Source organism: Peromyscus leucopus, chromosome 19 (assembly GCF_004664715.2).
Source record: "Peromyscus leucopus breed LL Stock chromosome 19, UCI_PerLeu_2.1, whole genome shotgun sequence".
Lineage (NCBI taxonomy): Eukaryota > Metazoa > Chordata > Mammalia > Rodentia > Cricetidae > Peromyscus > Peromyscus leucopus.
In genome coordinates, this window is record NC_051079.1 from 30,777,610 (window position 1) to 30,803,338 (window position 25,729).

The following is a 25,729-nucleotide window of genomic DNA, read 5'->3' on the forward strand; positions in this document are numbered from 1 at the left end:
TGGGCTACAGAGTGAGTTCCAGGACAGGCTCCAAAGCTACACAGAGAAACCCTGTCTCGAAAAACCAAACAAAAACAAAAACAAACAAACAAAAAAACCAAGGGGGGGGGGGGCTGGAGAGATGGCTCAGCAGTTAAGAGCACTGGCTGCTCTTCCAGAGGTCCTGAGTTCAATTCCCAGCAACCACATGGTGGCTCACAACCATCTGTAATGAGATCTGGTGCCCTCTTCTGGCCTGAAGGCAAACACAGAACACAGTATACATAATAAATAAATAAATATTAAAAAAAAAAAAAAAAAAAAAAAAAAAAAAAAAAAAAAAACAAGGGGGAAAAAAACCCATATGGGAGAATTAACCAAGATTCATCAATGCTTGTTTCAGGCAAGGGAACAACAATCAAAGTAAACCAGGGTTCTTGCGGAAGAATCAGTATACAAACACAAAATTAGAAGTGAAAAAAATCCCCCAGGAATTGAACAACATTACCAAGCTCAACGAACACTTCAGCAAATTTGGAACCATAGTTAATATCCAGGTAAATTAGTTTTATCAGTGACAGAATGCATGTGTGCTATGAGTCTTGGAAAGTATTCCTATCATTCTTGATTAGAATCAGTGGTAATCTGACATCTTTGTAAGAGTTGTAAGTTCTATTATATATCCAGTGTGCATGTGTGTATAATGGAATTATTTAGTTGAATTTGTTTTTGAGAATTCATTTGATTCTTTTCTATAGTCCCTTCCTGAAAATACTGGACTAGTTCCTGTTGATTTTTATTGTTGTTTTCAGAGGTCTTGGTCTGAACAAATGAACCCCCCCCCCCCATTATATTGTTAGTCTCTAAGAAGCTGAGATTTTTTGGCATATTAACCAACACTAAATCAATTGTAGTGACAGTATAAGTTTTGATATCCACTTGTTAGTAGTTTGAATTTATAAATTTGTTGTTAGAAGTGAGGATTTAATTGAGTATATTTACATGCTAGTTTAAAGTTTCATGTCCTTAAATTTGTGTCCTTTTTCTCTTAAAAGTTTTCTGCCATTATTCTTTATGGCATTTAGAAAAAGAACTGGATGGCTTATTATACATAAGTAAAAAGTTTTCTCAGATGCCTATGTTTAATACCACAGGCTGAATAAACATACAATAGAAATTTGTTCCATTGTAGGAGATAGTTTGGCAATTAAGAGCACGAAGTGCTCTTCCAGAGGACCTGAGCCACATTGGGTCGCTCACAGCTGCCTGTAACTCCAGCTCCAGGGATCTAATGCAGCTTGTACTTGTTTGCTTCAGAGGGATTCCTTCTTAGCTTGTAGATGCCTGGTTTCTCATCATCTTCATATGGCAGAGAGGGAGGTGGAGAGAAAGAGAGGGAGTCCTTGGAGACCCTTTCTTCTCATAAGGCTACCCTAAGTTAAACAGTTATGGTCACAAATTTAGTACCTCATGTAACCTGAATTTTTCCTTAATCCTGTTCTCCATTGAGGGATAGGGTTTCAACATACGGATTTGGAGGCACATAATTTAGTTCATAGTACAGGACTACACCACTGTCCAAGTTTAAATTGTTCTCATTATTTTCTTTAAAGGTTGCTTTTAAGGGTGATCCAGAAGCAGCACTCATCCAATACCTTACCAATGAGGAGGCTAGGAAAGCCATTTCTAGCACAGAAGCAGTTTTGAACAATCGCTTCATTCGAGTCCTGTGGCATAGAGAGAACAATGAGCAACCAGCACTCCAGTCCCCAGCACAGCTCCTCCTGCAACAGCAGCACACCCTGAGTCACCTTTCACAGCAGCACCATAGCCTACCACAGCATCTTCATCCGCAGCAGGTGATGGTAACCCAGTCTTCCCCCGCATCGGTCCATGGAGGTATCCAGAAGGTAATCATGTTTACTAACACTCTAGTCTCACTTCCCAGTATTTTCCGACTCACAGTCCTGACCCCTTCCACATTAGAGTTGTCCATGGTCTGATGTATAAACCAGCATCATCTGCTCTCCTGAGACCTCATTAGTTTAGAAGTACAGATTCTTAGACCTCTCCCTCTTTACTTTAATTAACTGAGCAAGTATTTGGTGTGGGTACGGGTGGGTGATGTGGGTGAGTGATGTGGGTGAATGTAGGCCCAAACTTGACATTGTGTATCTTTGTAGATCCTCTCTACTTTATTACTGAGGCAGGGACTCACTGAATCCCAAGCTTGCCAGTTTTGACCAGCTTCCTGAGGATCCTCTGTTTCTTCCTCCTAAGTACTGGGATTGGGTGGCTTTTGTGTGGCTGTGGGGATCTAAGCCTGTCTGTCTGGCTTTTTATGTGGCTGCGGGGATCTAAACTCTAGTTCATCTTTTATCCAGCCCCCTTACCTTCTGAATCAATTCCTCAGGATATGACCAGGAATCTGCTTTAGAAAGCTTTGTAGTGTCCTAAAGATGAGACAGCTGTTCTATAGCAGGGTCGCTCACCTAGGTGTAACTTGTTTGACTTTACCTATAGGACAGAGTTGTTCTCTAGATAGGAGCTTTTTAAAATCTGATGTTTAAAAAGTATCTGAAGCGAGGCACATGTACTATCTACCACTAAATTCTGAATCTTGAGTTATTTCATATCCACCCATGTGTCCTTTCTCATGCAGATAGTTTTACTCATTTAAAAACTGAAATGGAGGCTAGGTGGTAGTGACGGCACACACCTTTAATCCCAGCTCTCAAGAGACAGAAGCAGGCATATTTCTGTGAGTTCAAGGCCAGCCTGGTCTACATAGTGAGTTCCAGGACAGCCATGGCTACACAGAGAAACCCTGTCTGGGAAAACAAAACCAAACAAATAAAAAAACCAAACAAACAAAAAGTAAGAGTCTGTTTTTTGGTTTATATATATATATTTAAAGATTTATTTATTTATTATGTATACAGTGTTTTGCCTACAGGCCAGAAGAGGGCACCAGATCTCATTACAGATTGTTGTGAGCCACCATTTGGTTGCTGGGAATTGAACTCAGGACCTCTGGAAGAGCAGCCAGTGCCCTTAACCTCTGAGCCCTCTCTCCAGCCCTGTTTTTTGTTCTTGAGAGGAGGACTCAGTTTGTAGCTTAGTTTGGCCTCGATATGGTCCTCTACCCTGGCCTCAGAAACACTGGATATATAGTTACATTGTCATGTCTAGCCAAGAATTAGGGTTTTGAGTCTTGTATTTATTTTGTCCTCAGTGCCTTGAAAATAAGTAATGCCTAGTATATACATATTTCTTAGAGCATTTGGATGAATAAGTAAAGGAAGGAAAGAGCTAACCACTGTCCATTAGAGCAGTTCAGATATTGACAGTAATAATTAACCATCTTTAGGATAAATGTGTTCTGGTGAAAAAACAAAAGCAAGCAAACAGGGCATTGAGGCGAAGGCTGTCAAGTTTGAGGCCAGCCTATGCTACATAGCAAGTTCCCGTTTCAAAACATTGAAAAATATGTGCATGTATATATTCCTTACCCTATATAGTCTCAGTTCTGTTAACTGTTCCTGCTCACTAGCATCTAAACCATACATTTTTGTTTGTGTTCTGTTTGGTATTTGGACCCAAATGTGACTACTTGTCCTAGATGTTGGACGAATGATGAAAGAATGTAGCCAAAGACTGTCTTTTCATTTCACTTCTATTTATACTGTTAAAAACCTGTCCTTGAGCCGGGTGGTGGTGGCGCACACCTTTAATCCCAGGACTCGGGAGGCAGAGCCAGGCGGATCTCTGTGAGTTCAAGGCCAGCCTGAGCTATGGAGTGAGTCCCATGAAAGGTGCAGAGCTACACAGAGAAACCCTGTCTTGAAAAACAAAAACAAAAACCTGTCTTCAAAACATTGTATACTGGAGAGAAGATTTTTAAGTTCCCAGCAGTTTGCCTGTGTGTGGGTATGTGTATTACTGTGAAAGATGTATTTTTGGAGTTAAGGATTGAACCAAGGGGCTTGTGCACACTCAGCACATGCTATACTACTGAGCTCCTCCCAGCTATTATGATGTGTTAGACATCTAAAACAACGTGGATAATAAAACTATCTGTATATACAGGTAACTGAAGCACCCCCTCATTTCAACTTTAAATTCTGTCTTAAATTTGTGTCATTCTTGGGTGTGTTTTTTTAAACTTATATCACATAGATGTTTATTTTGTATTTGCAGATGATGGGCAAACCACAGACCTCTGGTGCCTACGTTCTCAACAAAGTTCCTGTTAAACACCGTCTTGGACATGCAAGTACTAACCAGAGTGACACACCTCACTTGCTAAATCAGTCTGGTGGTTCTGGAGAGGATTGCCCGGTATGTAGTTCTGTGACTTCATGTTTATTTAGAGTCATTCATTCAATGACATAAAAATTCATTACCATTAAGATTTGTAGTCTCTCTTGCCAGGTGGTGGTGGCGCACACCTTTAATCCCAGCACTCGGGAGGCAGAGCCAGGCGGATCTCTGTGAGTTCGAGGCCAGCCTGGACTACCAAGTGAGTCCCAGGAAAGGCACAAAGCTACGCAGAGAAACCCTGTCTCGAAAAACAAAAAAACAAAACAAAACAACAAAAAAAAAAGATTTGTAGTCTCTCTCAACAAGACAAGCATGACATTTGACCTAAGTATACTTCCCTAATTTCCATAGCTCAGTCAGGAATTTGCTGGTCAATTTGTTTTTATTTAGAGCTATCTAAGAATTAGAGAATTTTAGCTTTTAGCTGTTTATTTATAGATAGGGGTCCTTATTAGTTGACCCTCTCCCCCATTATTACCACCACCTAATTTTTGAGACAAGGTCTGACTATGTACCCCAGGCTGGATTCTGCTCATGATCCTGCTGTTTCAGCCTCCCAGATGCTGGTTAAAGACATGTATTACCACATCTGGCTCTCATTTTTCCTTTTAGGTATAATTAAGAACCTAATGAAGGCTAGGGAGATGGCTTTTAAAGGTGACCTGAGTTTGGTTCCTAGCACCTACACTTAGCAGATGACAATTATAACTTGCTCTCAGGGATCTGATACCCTCTTCTGGCCTCTTTGGGCACTGCATGCACATGCACAGACTCACATACAGACACACATTAAATTAAAAATAACTAAATAATTGAAATTAAAATCTTAAAAAAAAACAGTGAAGATAATTCTGCCATAAAATCAAGTGTTGCATCTCTTTCTTTTGCTTTTAGGAATATATCTGCAATAACTCTAGCGTAGTGGTTCTTTTTTTGCGCCTTTCCTGGGACTCACTTGGTAGCCCAGGCTGGCCTTGAACTCACAGAGATCCGCCTGGCTCTGCCTCCCGAGTGCTGGGATTAAAGGCGTGCACCACCACCGCCCAGCTAGTGTAGTGGTTCTTATAGACAGCCAGAGGAACTCTGAAAAAAAAAATAGTGATAGGGGATAGTCTAAAAATACTATAAGGTCTGTTACTAAAACAGTTTAATGGTGGCACAGGAATTAATAGACAAGTGAAACAGAACAGAAAATCTAAAATAGACTTCATTGCAAAAGAAATTCATTATTGACTAGCTAGTACCAGATCAGTGAAGAAAATAATGGGTGTTTTGGTAAGTCCTATTAGTATAAGTGGGTAGCCATATGGAAAAGATAAAATAACATTTTTTTAATTGCACCATTAAATTCCATATGGACTTGAGACTTAAATGCTGATGGAAATACTAGATTTAAACCTCATGAAATGAAATTTGGCAATATTTGGCAAAAATTATGTGTAATATACTACTCCTTTTCTAATAATGTGTACCAGAGATATAGTGTCCAAAATGTAAAGTATATATGTATAAGCTACTGTAATTATAATCTCTTTATAATTATGAAAATCCCTTAAATTGTAGTGTATCCATATAGTAAAATGCATTTAACTTTACAAAGGACTGAGGAATACATTTTTTATGTACCATGAAGATGTTTTAGGGCATAAGAAACTGAACAAAATGAAATTTAAAAGTATATAGCTGGCACCCAGGAGGCTAGGGCAGGAGAATTGTAAGTTCACTGCCACCCTGGGATTCTTAGTTAAGACCTTGTCTGAAAAATAAATAAATAAATAAGTAAATTAAGTAATTTAATAATGAGAAAAGTGAAATGATGGTGTAGTGATTATGTTGGGAAAAAGGAATCCATGTCTTTTAGAGATAGAACTAAAATTAGTGAAATAAATAAAATGCTTGTGGTAATAGTTGGTAATATAAATAAAATAAGATTATTTTTTGTTTTTAATGTATTTTTATTAAAAGTTTTGAGAAGGAACAATCATTAGTCTTTGTGGAGAGATTTTTAATAATTTTATGGTTTGGAAAGTGTTGACATTTTTGTCTGTGTTCTCATGATTATGGAATAATCTTGATTCTGTCTTGATTCATTGTAGTCATAATAGTAACCTTATCTGATGTTGGTAGTTTATGATATTGTACTTAATAGAAGGACACTAAGGTCTTGGTTAGAAGCAGGCCATCTCCTATGGGTGAGGCCTGCTATTATTTCTCTCATAATTAAAATGTAAAAGGAAGGAAACATGGCATTATATTGAGAAACAGAATATTGATATTAAAAATATATTTTTATCTTCGAGGTACAATTGAATTTATAAAGAACTAGATTTTATGTATGAAATGTGTTTGTTCATTTGTTTGGAACAAGGTAAGTAATTCAATATAGACCAGACTGACCCAGAAGACACAGAGAGGTTAAAGGCACCATACCCAGCTAATGAAGTTCTTAAATATAAAAAACTTTTGTGTAAGCCAGGCAATGGTGGTACACACCTTTTTAATCCCAACACTTGGGAGGCAGAAGCAGGCTTGGTCTACAAAGCAAGTGCCAGGACAGCCTGGGCTACACAGAGCAACCCTGTCTCAACTCCCTTCACCCCACCCTCAAGTTTGTCTCTTGAATAGAAGCAGTTATTCTGAAACTGATCTTAAACATTTTAAAGATTGAATTTAATCATACTCAGGTGTTAATATTTTTGGCTTTCACTTTTTTTTTTTTTTTTTTTTTAGGTATTTTCTACTCCAGGTCATCCAAAACCAATTTACAGTTCCTCAAACTTAAAGGCACCTTTAAAACTTTGTTCAGGGTCTAAATCTCATGATGTTCAAGAAGTTCTTAAGAAGAAACAGGTAATGGCCTCCATTCTTCTGCCTGTTAGATCTTTAGTGCCTGTGCTAACATCTTTACATTCATGTTGCTCTAGAGCTGTAAGACATGCTGACTTTCTCCTCATTTAATACACGTAAAATGATGAACAAACTGAAAAGTGCTAGACAGTTACCTTCAGTAGCCACATTAAATACAAAGAATAGATTGGTTTGTTTGTTTGTTTGTGAGGATTAGACCAAGGGCCTTAAGCACACTGAGCTATAGCCACGAAAATTTTTTATATGCAGGAGGTGGGGTCAAGTCAGGGTTTCTTGTGTGGTTCAGGCTACCCTGGAACTTGCTTTGTAGGTCAGGCTGGTCTCTAAACTCAAGAGATCCTCCTGTACCACCATGCTTAGCTAACCTTTTCTTTTTCATTCAAAGAACAGACAGTTTTCTTTCTCTTTTTGAGGAATGGAAACCCCAGGGCCTGGCACATGCTGGATAAGTATTCTACCACTTAGCTACACCCCCAGCTCAAAGTATTTTCTTTTTCAATTCCCCCCTTTTTTTTTTCAAAGATTTATTATTTATTTTTATGTATACAGTGTTCTGCCTGCATGCCAGAAGAGGGCACCAGATTGCATTATAGATGATTGTGAGCCACCATGTGGTTTTGGGAATTGAACTCAGGACCTCTGGAAGGGCAGCTAGTGCTCTTATCCTCTGAGCCATCTCTTCAGCCCTCCAATTCCTTTTTTAAAGTCAGATAATGTTTCACCTAAGTATAACATGCTTATGACTCATCATATGACTCAGCTTTGAGTAGCATTACCATTTTAGATGTAAGCTGTTTACATAGGGATTTTCAGCCAAAAGCATTTATTTATTTGCTTATTTACTTACTTACTTTTTGGTTTTTCAAGACAGGATTTCTCTGTGTAGCCCTGGCTGTCCTGGAATTCACTCTGTAGACCAGGCTGGCCTTGAACTCACAGAGTTCTGCCTCTGCCTCCCACTGCTGGGATTAAAGGCATGTGCCACCACCATCCCCTGGCAAAAACATAGTTATATGTACTGTCTCCATAAAAAGATTTAATTTCCAGGAGTGTAGAAACAACATTTTCCAGGCCAAAAAAAATTTTTGAATCCTGGCTATTCCTAACTTATAGTTTTAAAACTTGAAGCTTCAGAAATAAGGATTTGGCCTATTACACTGGAAAGTGAAAGCAGTTTGCTTTCATTTAAAGATACACAGTATAGCTATAAATTACACAATTATACTGGAATTGTTGGGAAAATACAGTCAAAGTCTTCATTTCTGATTTTGGGTTTTTTTTTTTTTTTTTTTTTTTTTTTTTTTTTGGTTTTTAGACAGGTTCTTGTGTATCCCAGGCTTATAGACTTATACTAGCCACATCCCATCCCCCAGCTGCTGCTTTCATCTGTTTTCTATTTAGGAGGGAAAATCCATTTCAAAAAAGAAATGAATTGGGAATATATCAGTAGCAGATTTTTTTTTTTAAATCCATTACTGACTTCCTTCTTTACATTATTCAGGAAGCAATGAAGTTACAGCAAGACATGAGGAAAAAGAAGCAAGAAATGTTGGAAAAGCAAATAGAATGCCAAAAGGTAAAGTAAGAACTCATCCTTTGCATTCTGGAATGTCATGTAGAATTTGTTTACAAAGTTATAATGGTAAGGCTTTAGGGCTTAAATTTACTTAGTATAGACTTACTTTTTTCTAATTATTTTGTAGATGCTAATTTCCAAGCTAGAAAAAAACAAAAACATGAAGCCAGAAGAAAGAGCAAATATAATGAAGACCTTGAAAGAACTCGGAGAGAAGATCTCACAATTGAAAGATGAATTAAAAACGTCTTCTGCAGTCTCGACACCATCCAAAGTAAAGACAAAGACGGAGGTATCCAGTTGCATTTCTCCTTTAGCATGCTTACAGAACATCTGTGATGTGCTTGGCATGTTGAAAGTGCAGTACAATCCATGGGTAGCCCTAAACTATCTGGTGGTAAAGTTACTACTAGACTAGTGGGAGAGAAGCAGGCTGTTAGAGAATAATGCTGTAAGTTTAAAATCCTGTTTGGACAGATGCTGGTGCTTGGTAGACCTCTGGCCACGTGCGTTTTAAACAGGTGTTGTACCAGTGAGTACACATGTACACCAGCCCCAATGAGCTGTCAGTTTTGCCTTTCATATTCTTAGAGGCCTAAAACTATTTAGTTTTCAGGAAAGCTGGGGTGGTTTTTTGTTCTGGGGAGGTGTCTTTGTTTATATGTGTGGTTTGTTTGAAACAGAGTCTTAGTATATAGCCTAGGCTGGCCTTGAATTTGTTATCCTCCCTCCCTGCCTTATAGCCTGATTGTGGTCATTACAGACATGTGCTACTGTAATGTTTTTTTGTTTTGTTTCAGTTTTTTTTCACCCGAGACAGTTTCTCTGTGTAGCCTGGCTGTACTGGAACTTTGTAGACTTGCCTGCTTCTGCCTTCTAAGTGCTGATATTAAAGGCATGCACCACCACTGTCTGGCTGTGGGATAAATTAAAAACAATAATAACAATAATAATAATTATTATTGTTATTATTTTGAGATAGGGTCTCATTTATCCCAGGATGATTTCAAACTCACTATGTGGCCAAGGATAACCTTGAACATCTGCTCCTTGTGCCTCCGCTTCAGCATCATAGACATGTGTCACCGCACCCAATGTGAGACCTGAACTAGGGCCTTGTGTATGTCAGGCAAGTGCACTCTGAGCTACACTCCCAGCACACAAATCTCTATTTAAATTGAATTTGTAGTCCTTTGTGTTGAAGGAGAAATTGATAAAATATAAGAAGGAAAAAACTATTTCCTATTTTCAGCTATGCTATGATCTCTTACTAATTGAATGTAGCCATTGATTTTGCAAGAGTAAAGATTTAACACACTAATTAAAAGAATAATCAGGTCCATTTCCTGGGAATGCTGGAATGGACCTGGCCAGAGTCCATCAACATGGCCAGTATTTAATTAAAGCTTGCTTCAAATTTGGCTTTAAAAACAAAAAAAGAATCAGAAATTCTGGATCCAGCTAAACCTATTTTTATTAACCTGTCCATTTTCTTACCCTAGAGAGCACTTGCTTTGCACAGAGGTTTCATTGTATCATAGCTCTGTATTAGGATTGTTTTAGGTTACTTTCAGCCCTTGAAGAAATGGGAATAAACTTATTACATATATCTGTATGCTTTTATATAAAAACATATACAGTATATTTGAAATTATACTTCTTTTATTAATTTAATAATAAATTACTGGGGCTGGGCGGCAGTGGCTCACGCCTTTAATCCCAGCACTCAGGAGGCAGAGCCAGGTGGATCTCTGTGAGTTTGAGGCCAGCCTGGGCTACAGAGCGAGATCTAGGACAAGCACCAAAACTACACAGAGAAACCCTGTCTCAAACCCAAAAACCAAAAAAAAAAAGAAAGAAAGAAAGAAAGAAAAAAATTCTTGGGCTGCTGAGATAGTTCAATGGTTTGTTGCAGAGCCTGAGGACCTAACTTTATTCACAGGCCCACATGGTAGAAGGAGAATACTGAGTCCCACAAGTTGTACTTTTCACTTCCGCATGTTCACTGTGTCACATGCACACACTAAATATGGGGGTTTGTGTGTTTGTTTTTTTTGTTGGAAAGGCTAAATCTTAAATCAGGATTTCTTTTTAAAGCTGGATGTAGAGAAACACTATACTTCTAGTACTGGGAGCAGAAGCAAGAAGAGATGTTCACAGCCAGTCTCAGCTGTGCAGTGAGTTCCAGGCCAGCTTGTATTACATAGACTCTGTCTTTAAAAAAACAACTCCTTTTTAAAAGCCAGGCATGATGACTCGTATTTCTTAAAGTGGGGAAAGGGACATTGAAAAATATAGTCAGGGACTGGAAAGGTGGCTCATTGGTTAAGAACACTTGCTGCTCTTGAGGACCCGGGTTTGGTTCTTAGTACCCACACGATGGCTCTCCCCCTCCCTCTCCTTATGAGGGTGTCTGCCTGCCTACACCCCACCCCCAGCCTCTCTTTTGTGAAAGAAGGTCTTTGGATGTTACTCAGGTTGGTCTCAAACTTGTAGGCTTTAGTGATCCTTTCAACTCAGCCTTCTAATTATTTTAAATGGGACTGTAGGCATGTGTTACCATATCCAGCCAGATGTGCCTTTTGCAAATACAGGGGGCTAGAGAAACAGCTCAGTGGTTAAGAATGAATACTGTTCTTCCAGAGGACCCAAGTTTGGTTCCCAGCAGCCACATCAAGTGGCTTTCAGCTGCCTCTTTCAGGGAATCTGACACTCTCTTCTGGCCTCCTTGAACACTGTGCAAACCATACACACAGATACGCACACAGATACACACAATAAAAAATAAAGAGCATGTGAGGGGCAAATCTTCCATAGCTACCTGAAGACCTGTACGATTTTATATTTTATCTAATTAATTAATTTGTTTTAAGACAGGGTTCCACTCTGTAACCTGGGATGGCTCTGATTTGAGGCAGGCTTGCCTTAACTTCTGATTCCTGGGATTACAGGTGTGAGCCACACTCCTGGTCCTGTGTAAAGCTGATAAATACGTTCTCTATCTGGTCTTTGTTTGATCAGTTGTGTTTCATTATGGTGCTTGGGTAGCCCTTACACTTGCTTTCCAGCAGAGTCATTATGCTGCCTATGTTTGCAGTTATGTCTGTGAAGGTTCACTTCCTCAGAGCACCCATGTCTTTTCTGTCTTGTTTTTTTTTTCAGAGAAGCATGCTATTGTGTAGCTGTAATGCTCTGAATAAGATCTTAGTGTTTATAAACCTGAAGTCTCCCTCTTCACTGTTAACTTTTCCCAGGCCCAGAAGGAGCTACTAGACACTGAACTGGACCTCCACAAGAGGCTCTCTTCAGGGGAAGACACAACAGAATTACGCAAAAAGCTCAGTCAGTTACAAGTTGAGGTGAGATTTAACCTATATAACACCTCAAAAAAGAGAATTTTCTCTTTATTTACTTATGAAGGGATAATCTAATAATGTGCGTTACCTTCTATTTCTTGTTATTTAGGCTGCAAGATTAGGTATTTTACCTGTGGGGCGAGGCAAGGCTATGTCCTCTCAAGGTCGAGGAAGAGGACGAGGTCGAGGAAGAGGGAGGGGCTCACTAAATCACATGGTGGTGGACCACCGCCCCAAAGCACTCACAGTTGGAGGATTCATTGAGGAGGAAAAGGACGAATTGCTTCAGCATTTCTCAGTAAGTTTTTCATGGAACTCATGCTCACTCTAAAAACAGTGCACTCAGCACTTTGTTTGCTGTAATCTATAAATATCAAATGATTTCTAGGTTATAAATCTTTGTTGTTAAAACTTGGACCTTACCAAAATTTTATTAATGTATTTTTAAAGGTCAGGAAGTAGGTTTGCTCTGAAATTCCCTAGTAATCTATGAAAACACATTTGTAGTGGGACAGTGTTCCAAAGCCAGATTTGATTTTAGGATTATTTCAGTTTACCAGGTATTTCTAGGCAACGAATTAATCTGGAATGGAGACAAAGCTCAAATTACTGGGGTAGTAAGCATGTTTATTCTATATACAGTGTTGAGACAGATGTTGCTGCAGACAAATAACATGCCCAGTATATTCCCTTTCCAGCCATTCGTTAACTCATTTGGTAGACATTTCTGAATTAGAGTTTCATAAATGGGTTTATGGTAATGTTAAATTACTATAAGTATAAAAAACAAGTGAAATATATAGTAAAGTCTTTTTTAAAATTTTAGACAGGGTCTCAAGTACCCCAGGTTGTCCTCAGACCTCTGTGTGTAAGCAAGGATAACCTTGAATTTCTGATCCTCTTGCTTACATCTTGCCAGTGCTTAATTAAATTACAGGCATGTATACCTGGTTATAGGTAGTGTCAGGGAGGAGTGCTTCCTAGGCAAGCACTGTCCAGGTTGAGCCTCCTCCCCAGTCTCCTGTGAAATTCTTTTCTTCAGATGAAACGTCAGTCTTAAACTGATCACACAGGTGACAAGTACCAGAGCCAAGATAACCAGGTTCCCCAGTCCTGGGCAACTTAATTACATTATTTATTTATTTGGGAGTGTGGGTGATTGTACCACAACAAGCATGTGGAGATCAGAGAACAACTTTTGGGAGTTTCTCTCTTCTATCTTATGGGTCCCAGGAATCAGACTGGGGTTATCAGGTCTGCTGAGCCATTTCACTGACACCACCCCCCCCCCCCCCCCCCCCCCCCCCCCCCCCCAGAGCCAGACATCTTATTTGAGAAAAATATTTCCAGCCCTGTTCTTTATTAAAGATGGTGAGGCAGATCATGATGAGGAAGGCCTCACTAAAATGAAAATGTACATAGGTGGTACTGGGGAGGTAGTTCAGTTGGTAGAACATAAAGAACTGAGTCTAGATCCCCTTGAGACATGTAAATCTAGGCCGGCGTCTTATACCTGTAATTCCAGTGCCAGGGCAGCAGAGACAGCCCTGAGGCTTGCTGACTAGTCAGGGTAGCCTGCTGTTGAACTCAGTACAGTGAGGCTCCTGTCTCAAACAAGTAGGAAAATGTACCAGGAAAGACACTAGTGTCAGCCTCAGCCCCCCACAAGCAAATTCACATCTGAACACATACAGAACCACCAAAACTAAACATACCATATATAATATACAGTCTGGGTTATCTACAACAACATAGGGACATAGAACATTATAGTATGTATCAAAAGTTGGCAGACTTTGGGCCTAGAGAGATGGCTCAGCAATTAAGAGCATTTCCTGCCTCCCCGCTGGAATGGTGTTTAAGACATGTTCTTTCTACATAGCTCAGGTTATCCTAGAACTCACTGTGTAGACCAGGCTAGCCTCAAACACAGAAATCCACCCTCCTCTCCCTTCCAAGTGCTGGAATTAAGTGTGTGACACCACTGCTGGCTGAAAGGCTTGTTCTTGAAGAGGGCTCAAGCTCACAGCTCCTAAGTCCAGTGCCAAAGAACCTTCTTCTGCCCCCCTCAGGCACCTGTAGACACAAGGCATACACTCACAGACCCCCACACACATACATATAAATAAAAAACTTTTTTAAAAGTAGGAAGACTTTTTCTGTAAACAGTCAAGTTGTGAAATATTATAGGGTTTTGTGGCCTCCAAATAGTCTCTGTCATGTTTTCTCTTTCCTGTACTTTCTTTTCCTTTCTTCTGGTTCTCTTCTGTTCCCCTCCTCTCCCTTTTGGTCATTTTGCTTTCCCTGTGTATTTACTACATGCTTTCTTGCCTTGTAGCCCTTGCAGTTTATTGAGAGCATCTTCGGTCCAGACTAGCCTCTCAAAGCTTTCTGTGTAGCCAAGACTTACCTAGATCTCCTGTTCATCCTGCCTCCTAGTGCTAGGCTTATGGGTGTACAACACCAAACTGGCTTTGTTTGATTTTTGAGACTGGGTTCCACTCTATAGCTCATGCTAGCCTAGAACTCACAGTATAGCTTAAGCTTGTTTCAAACTCATGAAATCAGCCTCAGCCTCCTAAATGATGAAACCTGTACCTGGTCTCCTTTTTGTCCTTTTAATAACCATTTTAATAAAGTACAAACTATTTTTAGTTCATAGACCATCAGAAGTAGAGTGCTGAGTGAGATACAGTGGTGTGTCCTGTTGTCCTCGCATTTAGGAGCTAAGGCAAAAGGATCACTTGAGTCCAAGACGTGAGGTCTAGAAAACAGAATCCCATCTCTTAAGAAACAAAATCAGTGGTGGTAGTGCACACCTTTAATCCCAGCACTCGGGAGGCAGAGGCAGGCAGATCTCTGTGAGTTCGAAGCCAACCTAGTCTACAGAGCAAGATCCAGGACAGCCAGGGCTGTTGCACAGAGAAAAACTGTCCCGAAAAACCAAAAATAAAAACAAGAAGACAAAATCAGGCTTCTCTGTTACATGTGGTTTGAGAACTGTAGTTTGCAGAGCTCTGGCATTTTATTACTTTAAATATTAAGTTTAAGACTTTTGTCCTTAAGTATGAAATATTGTTATATATGAATAGAACTTTATACATTTTAAGAATCAAAATCAATGAGTCCAGGAAAAACTTTTTAAAAAGAATATATTCTTTATGTCACAGAGATCTGAGGACAGTAAAGATCTGTTTTTGTTGGTGCTGCTTTTTTTGTAAAGATTTATGTGTGTAATTGTATATGTGTGTGTGCATGAATGTACATGTATGCAGATGCCCAACAAGGCCAGAAGAGGGTATTACATCCCCTGGAGCTGTAGTTACAAATGACTGTGAAGATGCTGGGAACTGAAAGGGATCCTCTAGAAGAGCAGCAAGTGCTTTTAACCTCTGAGCAGTCTCTCTTGCCCTTTGGGTTTTTTTTTTTTTTTTTTTGTTTTTGTTTTTGTTCTTGTTGTTGTCTTTGTTTTTGAGATGGAGTCCTATATAATTCAAGGTGGCTTCAAGCTTATTACATCACCAAGGCCTGCCTTGAATTAATGATCCTCTTGTCTCTTGACCAAGTGCTGGCATTCTAGAATGTGCCACCATGATTGGCTGATGCTAAAGCGGATTATGAAGAATTCTCATTAAGGATTTAAAGTTTAATCCTGAAGCTGGTAATTTTAAGTCCTACAGTCTTGTTTAAAAGGCACAAACAGGACAGGCACTTTTACACTCTCCTTCATCACTTCTTGAAGAGATTTGGTGAATGCATTATGGAAAATGGTTTTCCTAAGTGTTGGACTGCCCAGAGGAATTTTTCAAGTAGTGGACACTACTAAGTTGTCCGTTGTTATTTTGAGGCAGACTCTCACTCTATTGCTTTAGCTGTCCTGGCATACAATATGTAGATTAGGCTGGCCTCAAATTCAGAGCTCTGTCTGCTTCTGTCTTCCAAGAGCTGGGATCACAGATGTATACCACCATTTCTGGTTCTAACCATAAAATTTTTAATTGTGTAGTGTGGTTTATTTGTTGTACTCAGTGATGGAGGGTGTGGTACTTGGATTTTTTTCTCCTTTCTTGATTACAAAATAACATATACTTGCCTAAAGATGCATCTGGCTGCAAGTAACATACTTTGAAAATATCAACTATCTTTGAGTATGAGGTGTATATGTATGTGTATATTCCTGTGTTTGCACATGTGTGTACATGCCTATGGAAGCCAGAGGTTGACATTAACTGTTCTTTTCTCTGTCACTTTCCATTTTACTTTTTGAGACATGGTTTCTCATTGAAATTTGGAGCTTATTGTTGTAGCTAGACTGGCTGGCCAGCATGCCCCAGGGATCTGCCTATCTCTGCCCTTGCTTTCCTCCCCAGCACTGGGGTTACAGCCGCTCTCTGCTGCTCCTAGTTTTTATGTAGCTGCTAGGGATATGAACTTGGGTCACCATGATTGGTGACATGGCAAGTCTTACCTTCTCAAAAGTTTACATTTAGTTGTCTTGTGTATGTGATGTGTGTGGGCACACGTGCTACTGTGCATGTGTGGAGCTCAGAGGAAGGCTTTCGGGAGTTGGTTCTCCTTCTAGCTTGTGGACTGAACTCACATTGTCATACTTGGCAGTAAGCACCTTTACCTGCTGAGCCATCTCGCCCACCCTCTATTTTCTTTCCATTTAAGAATCTTTGGGGGAAGCCGGGCGGTGGTGGCGCACGCCTTTAATCCAGCATCGGAGCAGAGCAGGCGGATTTCTGTGAGTTCGAGGCTAGCCTGGCTACAAGTGAGCTCAGGAAAGCGAAGCTACGCAGAGAAACCCTGTCTCGAAAAACCAAAAAAAAAAAAAAAGAATCTTTGGGGGAGATTCTAGCGTTACTTAAACACACAAGCTCCTACTCTATTTCTCTTCTACTTTCCAGCTATGTTGAGTGGTAGCTATCTTTTCCTCAGGCTGCCAGAATGTCAGCAGCAACACAAACACCACAGCTTCCAACAAGAATGTCCAGAGGCAAAAAGGAGGGTGTGTTTCTTATGCCAGTTTTTAAAATGCCATCGTCTTCCCAGCAAACTTTCTTAACTCCCCCAACCTGACTCACACCCAGTGATGTGCTTTCATGTCTTAGCCATAAGTATCTCTCTGTCTCTGTCTGTCTGTCTGTCTGTCTCTCTCTGTCTCTGCTGTCTGTCTGTCTGTCTGTCTCTGTCTCTGTCTCTGTCTCTCTCTCTCTCTCTCTCTCTCTCTCTCTCTCTCTCTCTCTCTCACACACACACACACACACACACACACACACACACATCTGAATTGATCTTTTCTGAGGGGAACCAGTTACTGTGATTAACTTAAACTACTCTTGAGTTGCCCTCTGAGCAGAATTGCCCTCAGATTCTGTTAACATGGAGAAAAGTTAAAGTTGTTGATTATGGAGCAGTATCTTTCATGGTGTTCACTGAAGAAAACTTAGATATCTGAAATATAGAAGGAAGTGAACAGCACCAACCTCAGATACCTTAGAATCTTGTATGTGGGGTAGGGTGGGGGGTGGGGGGATGCTTATGCCACGACACACCCATGTACTAGGAGGTCAACAGATAAAGTGTGGGAGCTGGTTCTCAGGGATCAAAGAGGTTGTTATCAAGTTTGTGGGATGAACGCTTTAACTCATTAAGCCATCTCACTGGTCCACCTTAGACTTTTGTTATTAATTTAACTTTGTTTTCCTAAAACATATATATGTATATCATTTAAGTCTAGAAATGGTTGGGCGGTGGTAGCGCACGCCTTTAATCCCAGCACTTGGGAGGCAGAGCCAAGCCGATCTCTGTGAGTTTGAGGCCAACCTAGTCTACAGAGTGAGTTCTAGGACAGGCTCCAAAGCTACACAGAGAAACCCTGTCTCAAAAAACAAAAACAAAACAAAACGAAATAAGTCTGAAATGTAGTTTAGCGGCACAGTGCTTGCGTATAGTGGTACATAGCATGCACAAAACCTGGGTTCATTCTTCTCTCTATATAAAGAAATAAGTAAATAAATAAAATGTCTTCATGGACATTTGCTGAGAAGTATTTAGAAAGTAGTCCTGAGGAAAACACTTAGGGGTTAGGGATATAACTCTGGTGGACCCTTGCATATTGTGTGCAGGACCCTGGGTTCAACCACAATGATACCGGAAAAAGAGAAAAGAAAGAAGTTTGACTGTGAGTTGGGACTATGTGACTTTTTCTTTTCTTTTTGACCAGATCTCATTCTGTAGTTCAGACCCTTTCTGGAACTCAGAAGGTAGCCAGGCTGAACTTGAAGTAATCCTTTCTCAGCCTCCATGGTGCTGGGATTATAGGTATTAGACACCAAGCCCAGCTCTAATTGACATTTGTTGAATATAAAGCTAGGCAGCTCTGACCTTTTGAGAAAAGAGTGAGCATCATGGCACACATCTGTAATACAAGTGCTTGGGAAGCTGTGGCAGGAGTTTGAGTTCCAAATCAACCTGGGCTCTGTCAGGCCCCATCTCTGGAAAAGAAGGTTGGGGGGTGGTGTGTGTGTGTGTGGGGGGGGGGGGGCTCAGAAGAGCTTTATCAGGCATAACTGAAAAATGCATTGCAGTGACTGACATGAGATGATTTATCTCAGAAATTACAGGATTTGAAGGTTTTATGTATAAATATCAAAGTCACAAGGTCAGTCATTGAAGAAAGTATTTTTTATCCTCATCCTGCCTGGCACAGAAGAGTGACTGTAACACAGTAGTGTTAAGGCACCAAACATAGCAGTGCCTTAATCGATGGGCCCCGCCTTAACAGGTCATGTTCCCTCAGACCATTACACTTTTATCAATAGCACAATGTTTGAAGAAATCCTTAGGAAATATGAGTGCATACTTATGTGTTCTTTTAAAATACACTTTAGGCTGCAAACCAAGGGTCAAAATTCAAAGACCGTCGGCTACAGATATCATGGCACAAGCCCAAGGTACCATCTATATCTACTGAGACTGAGGAAGAAGAAGTCAAAGAAGAGGTAAATTCAACCATTAAAATAAGATTTGAATTCCAGTACTTCTTCTCTATTTTTCTTTTTATCAAATACTGTACATTTAAAAATAGACACCTAATTTTCTTTTACTCAGTTAGTTAAAACCAGTCTAGAAGTAGTAGCCTCTTAAAATATCATAAGTAATTTTGCATTTTTGTATTCTAATTAGTTTATTATAGAGAACATTGAGCCCACAATGTAAGTTTCTGATTCTATAATCTTGCTTTTTATTTTTTTTATTTTATTTTTAATAATTTATTTTTATTTTATGTTCATTAGTGTTTCACCTGCATGTATGTCTATGTAAGGGTGTCAGAAGGCCTGGAACTGTAATTACAGACAGTTGTGAGCTGCCATGTGGGTGCTGGGAATTGAACCTGGGTCTTCTGGAAGAGCAGTCAGTGCTTTCAACCACTGAGTCATCTTTCCAGCCCCCTAATCTTGCTTTTTAAAAGAATCAAGTTTTTCTAGTTAATGAAGTATGTTCTGACTATGTGGACAAGTTTATATAACAAAAACAGGAGTGTTCCCAGGTTAGGAAGAAAGTAAGTCTTCCATGCTGATGATGTTTGTAGATATTTCCATTTTGTGTCAGATTTTAGATTTTTATATAAGATGTGCAATGTCATGTCATGGAGAGAAAGCTGGCATATCTACTCACAAATCAATGACAGATAGCCCAGGAAAAACTGGAAAAGTTGCTAATTTTCCTCATTTTTGTTAATGGAGTAAAATCAGTTTTAATTATTTTTTATAATTGACAGTGTGTGTGTGTGTGTGTGTGTGTGTGTGTGTGTGTGTACAACACACATATATTGACTAACTCTTTCTAAATATCCACTTAATAGTTTTGTTCTTTTGCTTTTTGAGATGGGATTTTACCCTGTGCCCAGGCTACCTTCAAACTCACAAAATGCTGCCTCAGTCTCCTGACTGCTATTATAGGCGTGTACTGAGATGGCTGACTTCCACCTAGCATTTTATTTTCTTAGTGTTATTGGAATGGAAATCTCCTATTAATGTTTTCAATATAAACAGAGATAAATAGTAATATCCATTTTTAATGTGTATTCTGGGATATGGGAGAAGAAATGAGTTAGAAGGTACAAAATCACAGCCAGATAGGAAACAAAAGCTCTAGTAGAGAATTAGCCACATTATATTGACAGTTCTCCGTATTGTGTTGCATAATTCAAGGTCACTATTAAGAATGTTGAATGTTACCAATACAAAGAAACAACCGTCTTTGTTGTATCTGAGTTGATCAGTTGTTTAAATGTGGCAAGATACCACACTATTCTCCATATTAAAAGATTGGGGTTGTTGGTTGGTTGGTAGTTTTGTTTGTTGCCCTGAAAATAAACTACTTGTATATTTTTGTAAATCTGACCTGCATTTTTAAGCTAGTCTGCTTATCAGGTGGCTGTTTGACTTTGCGTTTGTGCACAGCTAAGCGGTTGTACTCTTCTTTCTTTAGGAAACAGAAACCTCAGATTTGTTTTTGCATGACGATGATGATGAAGACGAAGATGAATATGAGTCTCGTTCGTGGCGAAGATGAAATTTGATGCGAGCTGTGTAATTTTTAGAAATATTGTTTAGAGGAACAACTTTTTAAAATTATTTAAAGAAGTCAATGAGCCAAAATTTTTTTTATTTTTCTCTTCAACACAGTAGGTTTAAGGACAGCAAGTTGCTATTCCAGCACATCTCATAATTGTCTGAGATAATCAGATCACCAAAGGCCGTGACTTTGTGCAGTTGTGAAGATCCGCAGGAGTGACCGGATTCTCTAGAACCTTACTTTCCACACCATCTGTTTCTGCTCTTGGTGCTGGATTACAATGTAAAGACAGGGTGTTCAGAAAGTTTATTTTGGATTATAAATCTGCTGATAAAAATTTCATTAAATGTCAAAATCGCCTGGAATCTCTTAACTCTTAGCTATTATGGATGGGTCGTCAGACAGTAGAAGATATTCATAATTTAAACACCCTTTTCTTTCGAGGATGAGCTTGGAAGAAAAGTAATTTTTTTTTTTTTTTTTTTTTTTTTTTTTTTTACTATGGAAGAGCCCACTTTACAGTAGTCTTTAGGAGTTTATGTGCAGCAATACCTCAGTGAACCCCCATCTCCGTCACAGGTGCTGCAGAGCGCTGTAGCTGCCTCTGTGGTCCTCAGCCTCTCCTCACACTTGCTCCAGGGCTTCTGCACTCATCCTTCCTTGCTTAGTGGTGATAAGTGGTGAGCATCGCTTCAGTTGGTCCTCTCTCTTTTTTTTTTTTTTAAAAAAAAATAATTCTCAGTTTGCCTTTTACCCCTTCATTTTTCCCCCTCATCTTCCTCATCCCTTTTGATTAATAGGCCTAACTTTTTAAATAAGTGATTGAGTTGGGCAATCAGGAATCAGTCATCAGAAAAAGGTTTAAACCAGCACCTTTATAAGTAAGTTACCTTATGATAAAAATAAAGGCAGAATTCCAGGGGAAAGAGTTACTGGCTTCCCTCCCTTTTTAAAGCTTCAGCGTAGTTCTAGTTACACAAACGGGTTAAAGATATCTGAAGTTCTTTTCCGAAATTGTAACCATGATGGTGAGGTGCTGAGGTGGGGGTTAGGAGTCTGCATATGCTAGTAATAAATGAGATTCTAACTTGACATTGATCAGATGACCTTATATTTTCATAATTTTATAGATGTTGCTGTCCATGAACATACACATACTTCAGTAGGCAGTTTCCTTTACTGTGTGCATTTTTACTGTACACTGTACAGAGTATCTGTTAGGTAAAATATACGTGTAAATGTATGTCCTTGTGTTCTGAATGTTAGATGGAAAAGCAGAGGAGCAACACTACGCTGTACTGACTACTGGGGAAATGAAATGATTACTGTACATAGGATGTCACTTTTTCAAGGAGATACACATCTGTGTTTTTATAATATGTGTGGTGTGAAATTTGAAACTTCCTGTTGGCTACAGAAGGTTCTTGGTGATCACTAACTGTGTCAGGGTTTTGTTCCCTGAGGTAAAGACTGTTTCTTAAAATAGAAATAGTTCACTCAGAAACCTAAAACCATTAGGACTCTAGATTTACATAGTGACAAGAAGTTAGATCCCACCTTCTGATCATCTTTTTTCTCTTCATATTGTCTTGGAATGACGTGTCAAACATCAGGATTCTTTTTAAGTTTGTGTAGTTTTTCCCTTTGTAGTGGGACTTCCTCTCTAGGTTTTTTTTTTTTCTTTCTGCTAACACCGGGGCTGAAGTAAGCCCACAAAGAAGGAACACGTTAGAACAGGGAACCTACAGTAAGCATCTTGCTCCTTACTTCTCCATCATCTCTAATGAAATTTTCTTGATGTCTGTGGCTCAGTCAGTATATATTTGGAAAGATTCATTGTGGTGAATATTTTGAGTCCTGACCATTTAAACGTGATAGAGGGAACAAAGGATTTATATATTTTTTGTACAAAGTTTTTTCTTAAACTGTATAATTTTGTAAATAATTTGTTTGGGTTTTTTTCTTTTGTGTACTAAAACTACCAGCGTATAGATTTCAATAAGAATTGTTGTATTTTTGTATTTGGAAACTGAAAATAACAGTAAATTAGTGAAGCCGTAAGAAAGTCTCCATAGACTGACATTCAGCAGAATGAGATTCCTTTTCATATGATTTTTTTTAACCTTAAAATTGACATCTTTATACACTCACTAGAGAGAGTTGAGGATTTGTTTGGCTGTTGAGTTATTGGGGGCAGAGGATGAAAGAGAAAGGTGCTAATGTAAAGAATAGATCATTTTTCAGTAAGGTTTTTGGTCCATAGTACAGAACTTGGGTATTCAGTATTCCTAAATAACTAAAATTCTTTTCCAATGTGTTTCACTCAAAAATGAGTTATAAAATAGAGATTAATTATACTAAGGTTAGCATAAATTAGCTGAATATGTGTATGTGTATATCTCTCCCCTTTACCCCCATCCACAATCTCCAACTATTAGAATTCCACACCATGACCTGTTTTCTTGGCATCTTTGTTTATAGAGATAACATTTAGCATTTGAGGCAAATTCTGCTGTTCCTAGTATGTGCTCCATGTAGCCAGTGACTAGGTCAGTCAGATTTACTAGATTTCTGCCCAGACCTAAAAAGGTAACCCCAAGGAATACGAAATTCTTCTCAGTTTCTTCTTGAAGCATTGGGAAAATGTCACCAGCTGAGACACTGGAAAACAGTCCTTTTATAGTGAAAAAGATCTGTGGTGATGGATGATTATTTCAAAAAGAAAAAAATCATGTGAAAAGGAATAGTGTTTCCTCTTGATGTATAGTATGCCTGTATTATAGTTTTTACAAGATTGTGAACTTGTGTAATAGTATATAGGAGATATTGTTGGATTTCTAACTGTTTATACATTTAAATTCATATATGTAATGTTTGTTTTATCGATTACAATCTGAATTTCTAAGAAGCATGTTGACTTTTGCAATAAAGATGCAATATGGAATGGTTCACAATTGGGGGGAAAAAAGAAAAAAAGATGAAAATATTACAAATTTAAAAGAATCTGGAAAATTTATGAACCATTCCAAAAATTATAACAATCACTAAAAGAGCTGTAATTCTGGCTTGTTCTGGAAAGAAAGAAATGTGAGTGTGAGCTTGCTTGTGAGCCTGAATGAGTAGTGGATATTCGTGAATGCTTTATGTACATGAGAGACTGTTGCTTAGTATGAAGTTGAATTCAGATCCACTGGTTTAAATGTTGAAAAGAATTATTTCTTTATCAAGGTAGTCTGGACCACAGAGGAGCATGGCAGCATATGCTTGGTGTCCCTGCATGGGAGTCCCACCAGAGAGACCCAAAGTGAGGTTCTAGTTCAGAAAAAGAGAGAGGGAGGAAGACTGGGAGAAAAATATACAAGTTCAGCTAGTAAGTAACTTAAACAGAAAGAAAGATTTTATTTTATGTGTGTGTGTGTTCTGTCTGTAAGTATGTCTGTGTACCAGATGTGTTTATTGCCTACAGAGGTCAGCAGGGACTGTTGGAGCCCCTGGAACAGGAGTATAATTGTTAGCTGCCATGTGGGTGCTGAGGGTCCTCTGGAAGATCAGCCAATGCTCTTAACCACTGTACCATCTCTTCAGCCCCCTGATTAACCTTTCATAGCCATGTTTTTGGGTTGTGAATAAGTTTATATCTTGAAACAAAGCACAAGCAATTTAACAAAGACATTTGTTTTAGTACTAAAGACATCCAGTATGCCTACCAACAGTAGGAAGGATATTTAGACTAGGAGAAAGAAAAGGGCCCTTCAGAGAAGATGGATCACAGACATATCAGGGAACACCAGGATTCTCACCATGGTGAGAAAGAGTACAGGAAGTATGTTACTCAGACACCTGTTAATTTGTAAGTTGATATAAAATACCCCTCCAAGTGACTCTGCCCTCTCTAAGAATGTTTTTTTTTTTCTTCAAGAAAATACTGAAAGGTGGTCAATTCTATTTTCATCCTTTTCAGAAAATTAGAAGAGTGTCTATCTAATTGGACTGGCAAAGGAAGTGCCTGTTAACGTTTGTTTTGACTAGATCATAGATGATCCCGTGCGTATTGATTGCTTCTGGAACTCTGGGGGCAGGCATTCTGAACATCACTGTATGTGTCTAAAAGGAACACCGTTTTTTTTTTTTGCTAAAATGGAGCTCTGGCTAGCAAAAATTACTGGTTTTATTGACGTTTTTTGTTGTTTATTCCTGATTCTGCTGATTTGCTTATACTAAGGCAAAAAATTACACTAAGGCAAAAAAAAAAAAAAAGGGGGGGGATCAGTTTTCGGTTATGAGCCCCAGATAAGACCTAGTCAGAATTTTGTTATAGTAGACATGATCCTGGTTTGTGTGTCCAAGTTGGTTTATAGTAGAGCACATTGATTGGATCACATTAATTTCAGGGCAGACCTGCACATTTTGTATTTTCTAACTTTAGGAGCTAACCATCATTGGCTCAGACTAACAGTGTTAAAAATCACTTTCACCTCTGATAAATTGATAAAAACAAGAGTTGGTGTTTCAAAGGATCATCTGCCATGCGGCCTCTTACTGCTTACCTGCCTTGGGTTAATCAAACCTTCCCAGCAGTCTGAGACAGGTGACTTGATACAGGCACAGTTAGGTCAAAATAGTGGTTATTTTTAAGATTTTTGTCATGGAAGTTGTTTGGTAGTCTAAGATAAACGTGTAAAACATTGCTTTTATGTTTATGTCAGATCCTGTGTGGGTGTTCTTTACTCAAAAAAAAATTTTTTTTTTTTAAGCAATTTTAGCTTTGCTGATATCTCATAAAACATTGTGACCTCTTCATTCACCCCCAGACCGCTGCTGAGAGATGCCGATAACATTTCAGTTTTCAGTTAAATAATAGCAAGGGCTAATCTGGACCGTGCCATATTAGTTGGTTCCTCAAGGAGGAATGAGGCTTCTCATAGGCTGTTTTGAGTTCGTAGGCCACATGCTGTCCATCTGTAAACATGTTTATCTGAGTAAAGTTAGATTTCAGTCTCTGAACTACCTACCTACCCTCCAACTAGAGTTACTTGCCATG

At 39.0% G+C, this 25,729-nt stretch overlaps 1 protein-coding gene across 4 annotated transcripts in view; it reads left to right on the top strand.

Moving 5' to 3' along the window:
• Rbm27 (RNA binding motif protein 27) overlaps nt 1–23,740 on the top strand; it is a 70,849-nt gene extending 47,109 nt beyond the window's left edge. For 3 of the 4 annotated variants that reach the window (XM_028881713.2, XM_028881714.2, XM_028881715.2), the window contains 10 exons: nt 383–536; nt 1,593–1,889; nt 4,180–4,320; nt 7,033–7,152; nt 8,672–8,746; nt 8,874–9,038; nt 12,001–12,105; nt 12,212–12,400; nt 18,999–19,109; nt 20,602–23,740. In XM_028881713.2, coding sequence (XP_028737546.1) covers nt 383–536; nt 1,593–1,889; nt 4,180–4,320; nt 7,033–7,152; nt 8,672–8,746; nt 8,874–9,038; nt 12,001–12,105; nt 12,212–12,400; nt 18,999–19,109; nt 20,602–20,685 — 1,441 coding nt within the window. In that variant the 3' untranslated portion in view covers nt 20,686–23,740. The remainder of the gene's footprint in view (nt 1–382; nt 537–1,592; nt 1,890–4,179; nt 4,321–7,032; nt 7,153–8,671; nt 8,747–8,873; nt 9,039–12,000; nt 12,106–12,211; nt 12,401–18,998; nt 19,110–20,601) is intronic. The other variant, XM_037197119.1, reaches the window with a different exon arrangement.
• Nucleotides 23,741–25,729: the final 1,989 nt, after the last annotated feature.